This window comes from Diachasma alloeum, unplaced genomic scaffold (assembly GCF_001412515.2).
Source record: "Diachasma alloeum isolate Michigan unplaced genomic scaffold, Dall2.0 Dall_scaffold_00218, whole genome shotgun sequence".
Taxonomy (NCBI): Eukaryota; Metazoa; Arthropoda; class Insecta; order Hymenoptera; family Braconidae; genus Diachasma; species Diachasma alloeum.
In genome coordinates this window covers 833360-838604 of record NW_021680383.1, presented here as the reverse complement: position 1 = coordinate 838604, position 5245 = coordinate 833360, and the positions used below count along the sequence as shown (strand labels likewise).

The 5245-nt window shown below is 40.8% G+C and overlaps 1 protein-coding gene across 1 annotated transcript in view; it reads left to right on the top strand.

The window, feature by feature from the left end:
- LOC107037356 (uncharacterized protein DDB_G0287625) overlaps positions 1 to 2160 on the top strand; it is a 9789-nt gene extending 7629 nt beyond the window's left edge. The window contains exons 2-4 of the mRNA XM_015255871.1: positions 1323 to 1484; positions 1670 to 2111; positions 2147 to 2160. Coding sequence (XP_015111357.1) covers positions 1401 to 1484; positions 1670 to 2111; positions 2147 to 2160 — 540 coding nt within the window. The 5' untranslated portion in view covers positions 1323 to 1400. The remainder of the gene's footprint in view (positions 1 to 1322; positions 1485 to 1669; positions 2112 to 2146) is intronic.
- The last annotated feature ends 3085 nt before the right edge of the window (positions 2161 to 5245 follow it).

Sequence of the window (5245 nt, the reverse complement as noted above, 5' to 3'; positions counted from 1 at the left end):
AAACTCTTAATCCCTTTTTGGAAACAGGATTTGGGCTCAGACTTGTTCCTCAACCCTCTCCCCTTATTCAGTGAAAATATCAACTTCCCCGATTCGAACGAGGGTGGCTTTTACCCCTTAGAAGTGCCAAATTTCCCCAAATCCATGCGAACTCAAAGCAAAAAATGGAAAAAGAAAATCCCATTCCCCTTTTGGAGACTAGATTTGGGCTCAGGCTTGTTCCTCAGCCCACTCCCCTCATTTTGTGAAAATATCAACTTCCCCGATTCGAACGAGGGTGGCTTTTACCCCTTAGAAGTGCCAAATTTCCCCAAATCCATGCGAACTCAAAGCAAAAAATGGAAAAAGAAAATCCCATTCCCCTTTTGGAGACTAGATTTGGGCTCAGGCTTGTTCCTCAGCCCACTCCCCTCATTTTGTGAAAATATCAACTTCCCCGATTCGAACGAGGGTGGCTTTTACCCCTTAGAAGTGCCAAATTTCCCCAAATCCATGCGAACTCAAAGCAAAAAATGGAAAAAGAAAATCCCATTCCCCTTTTGGAGACTAGATTTGGGCTCAGGCTTGTTCCTCAGCCCACTCCCCTCATTTTGTGAAAATATCAACTTCCCCGATTCGAAAAACGGTGGCTTTTACGCCCTCGAAGTGCCTAATTTCCGCAAATCCATGCGAACCGAGAGCAAAAAATGGGAAAAGAAACTCTCAATTTTGTTTTGGAGACGGGATTTGGGTTCAGACTTGTTCCTCAACCCCCTCCCCTCATTCAGTGAAAATATCGACTTCCCCGATTCGAACCAGGGTGGCTTTTAACCCCTNCTATCATTGTTTAGAAATCTTTTTTTTTATGTATGTGATGATTTTTGGGGGAGGAAAAATTAGGCCCCCTGATTTGATCCCCTACATACGGACNCAAACTCTTAATCCCTTTTTGGAAACAGGATTTGGGCTCAAACTTGTTCCTCAACCCTCTCCCCTTATTCAGTGAAAATATCAACTTCCCCGATTCGAACGGGGGTGGATTTTACCCGCTAGCAGTGCCTAATTTCCCCAAANTGCAATTAGGGATTTTTTAATTCCTAATGCAACCACCAAACATGATGGCATTAAATCGCTCAAGGGGGAAAAAATTATTACACCCGGGCCTTAAGTTGAATTTTAGATTGAGAAAAATTCAAATTCCACATCTGATAAAAAATTATGTACAAAATAGTCTTTTTTTCTCGGAAAATGATTTTGTTTTCCAGTTTGACCTCTGCTTGAATAATAAAATTCTCGTTAAATGTTCGGTAATCTAGTGCTAAATTGAAATTATTCTTGTATAGAAACGAAAAACTTCCACCGTAGGAAGTCAAAATCAAGCTTCATCATCAGGACATATTCAAATTGAGAATGGAACCCTTATGGACGAAACCATCAACTCGGTAATCAACGAAGCAGCACGAATGGAAGAACTTCCACATCGAGTAAATGATTCGAGTCGCCAGGTATATATTGTTGTAATTTAAAAATTCCACGTACGTATACGGAAAAGATAAACTGTAGAATTGTAAATTTACAAACGATTTTGCAAGGCCATTTGTTAAAAAATAGAATTTTGCCGGGTAGTAAAATAGTGGTGAAGAAACTATAAATTTTTTTAAATAATGCGATCTTTCTTTCTTTCTAATAGGATAATGAAGCTGATGCTGGTAATGAAAGGCCTAATTTACGGCTGGAGCTATCTCCCGCCAGAAAGTCAAAGTCGTCATCTGAGACGAGATCGAAACTTACTTCTGGACGTAAAGTCAACACTCCTCTTCAGAGCCGATCTCGTTCTCAGAGCAGATCGCGATCTCGTTCTGCGAGCAGATCATCATCGCGTTCTGAGTGCAGATTGTCATCACGTTCTAAGAGCAAATCTCCATCACGTTCTAAAAGTAAATCCCCATCTCGTTCTCAGAGGAGATCTCCATGGCGGTCTGCGAGCAGATCAAGATCTCGCTCCCAGAACCGATTTAGATCCGGTTCTCAGAGAAGATCTAGATCTCGTTCTCAGGGGAGATCGAGATCGCGTACTCACAGGCGATCGAGATCACGTGTTCAAGGGAGACCAAGATCTCATTCCCAGAATAGTTCGAGATCTCGTTCCCAGCCAAGACATCGTCAGCATCAACGGAGTAGGCCACAAAAGTCGTCGACACCACGTGAGGCAAGAAGACGCCATTATTCCAGGTCCCCCACGGTCAGACGAGCCACTCACGATCGACACTCGCCCAAGGTATATTTTTAAAATTTTCAATTATTCGACCCATTCATTCACCCACCCATCGACTCATCTCATTTGGCACAGATCCCTGGACCCATTCATTGATCTACCCATCGATTCATTTCATTCGGTTCATCTCACTCGATCCCTTGACTCATCTTATTTGCCTCAGTTCATCTCTAATCTCCCTTTTGCCCAATTAAAACGAAATATTATTGTCAGTGGTAATATAAACAATAAAGGTTTTTTTGTCATTGGTATATTTTAAACAAGCAGTTTAAGATACAATTTAAGGTTGAGTTATTGGGCCAAATGTGTCTCCTTAAGGCACATTGGAAGCCTCCATCGTCATTTCGAAGTCATGGTATCATTCAATCAGGGAATGAGTAGCCCCTCAATCGTGAAACAGCTCTTCGTGATTGGATACTAAGGAATAAATCTTAAAATTTATAGAATGGTTACCCTGAGAAAGAACGTAGTGTTCATGGGAGGTATTTCGAATCCAAAGAGATGAAGCGACACCTTTATCAGGGTGGCACCAAGAAATTAACAACAGAGTTAGCTAGGGTAGTGTTTGGTACAAAGATTTTAGAGGTCTCAAGCCTGTCTGGCCGGAAACTGAAAGACAATGGCGAAAATAAAAAAAAAAGCTACCAGTAGATATATACGAAGAATTCGAATGTATTGTTTGATTAAGTGATATAAAATTGGAATTGTTAAAAGTACCGTCATTATGTTATAACGATCATACGCGTAGTATTTGTTGTTTGTTGTTAGGCATTTGTTAACTGAATGTGGCATAATGTCTTCGGTGTATATGTTTGTGGATAGTCCAACCTCATATTTGGTATACTCACAACTCTAGTTTTTGCATGCAACAATTAACCATTGATTATTTATGTCAGGAAATGGTATATTGTATTACAAATGCATCAAGTTTAGGGTGGTGCGTATAGTAATATTCGAGTGCGTAAAACTTCGCTAAACGGCACCGAAAACCGTCAACTTTCCGGACAGGCATTTAAAAAATATAGCATTCAAAAATACAGTATAGTATAGCAGTCGAATTAGGTTAGTCCAGTAAATAACGTTGGGAAAAACACTGTTTATTTGACCGTTGCTCTCGAACGATGATCGAGCAATGGACAATCGACGATGCCTCGACAGCTTTGTTTGACTGTTCCTTCAGAGCAACGGTTGAGCGCCGGTCAGCCAGTAGTCGCCTGTCATGTTTTTTTGACCCTCGTTCCAGAGCAACTATCAACCGTCCCCGATAACACTGTCAACAGACCTTCAACCGACTGTCACTTTAAAACAACGGACTAACAAAGACGTCAGGCGACTGTCATTCCCCATCACTGGATTTTCGGTCAGAAGCAACAGTCAAAAAATATGGCGGGCGACTGTTGGCTGACTGTCGCCCAATTATCGCCCGGAAACAATGGCTAACCAAAGATGGCAGAGGGTGAACAACTGGTCGTCACCCACTGTTGCTCTGAAGGAATAGAGATGTCGGTGGATCATCGATTAGAGGGCCAGCGATGATTAAAAAGAGTCAATTACAATCGAAACGTGAAAGGAGATTTTTTTAAATTTTGTAAATGTTGAAAACTTTGAAAGTTTTGAAAGTCAAAGAAAAGCTAATATATACTTAGAATTAACTTCATGCAGATTTTACAAATGCAGTGGTCAACTACATATCCTGATGGATGACCACAAGCCTCGCAGTTACGCTTCGTCACCCCTACTACTCGCGTATCACATTTGCCCGATTGGGTGAACACCGAATTCCATTTTTTCCCCGACAGCGATCAACGCACCTCGGCGAATTTTCCTTCCAAACATTTTGTTCTTTATTTGTTGGAATCAATAATCAGCACTCAATAATTTTTAGAAAATTTCAAGTTTGAAAGTGATTATCTCGTGAACCATTGATGGTGGAGGGAAATATTATAGGCAAATTTCATCTATATGTGCATATCATTCTTGAAAATGCCGGTATTCGATAATTTTTTTTTTGGGGACGACTAAAGTGAGGGTGGCTGAGTTGACATGGCATGTTATATATGGTTCACCCTGAAAAATCGTGATAAATAATATTAAAAACTCTCCTCCAAGTAGAAATAATGAACTTCATGTTAACTTCTCAGTCCTGTTCCATGAAAGCACCCCTCTCCCACTTTATCGATCCAAACTCGTGATATGATGTTTCAGTGTTTCCCGAAATGGGAATGAAACCATTGATAATTGATAATTGTATTAATCACAATAATGGTTTCACAGAATTCATCTACAAAAAGTGTGGACGCAGCCCCAACACAGCAGTTCTTTTTCGAGCCGGTATCACAGCTGCATGCCATAATGCAGACAAAAGACGAAAATGACGTTTGAACTGACGAAACTTGTTCAGGAAAACGATCGCCTCGTGCGTTATTTCGTCTTGATCTTCTCTACGTTCAACGTAGAAGACTGTATCCAGAAGATATATCATATTTTATATGTATTTTAAGTGTATCAATTATATGTTATATGTACTTCTGACGTTCAAAGACAATATACAGTTTTATTATTTAATGTAGTAATAGATACATATATACACCCCCGCTTCCTTTTAGCCACCCTTCACAACTTGCCCCCTTGATGAGTGGTGCTAAAAAAAATACCAATTGCCATCCCCCTTCCAGCTCCTCTCTAGCCGCACTAACCCCTCCTCCCTCTTCGCTACGTCCCTCTACCACGCTACCCCCTCCCTACCTCCCCCCAGAGTCTGCTGAATTTTTGCGGCGCCTGAATTTTGACCCTAATTTTTTATTATCTAAAGAAATAACGAAATGAAGAAATATTTGAATATATAGACTAGTAGAAATTACGATCATCTACCTCTCCTAAATTTTTAATGATTACCCCCCACTCACCGTTTTGAATCCCCCTCTCTCTCCGATTTGACTGCCCCCCCCTCTATTCGACTCCCCCCCCCGTTATGATATATCCCACAAGTGT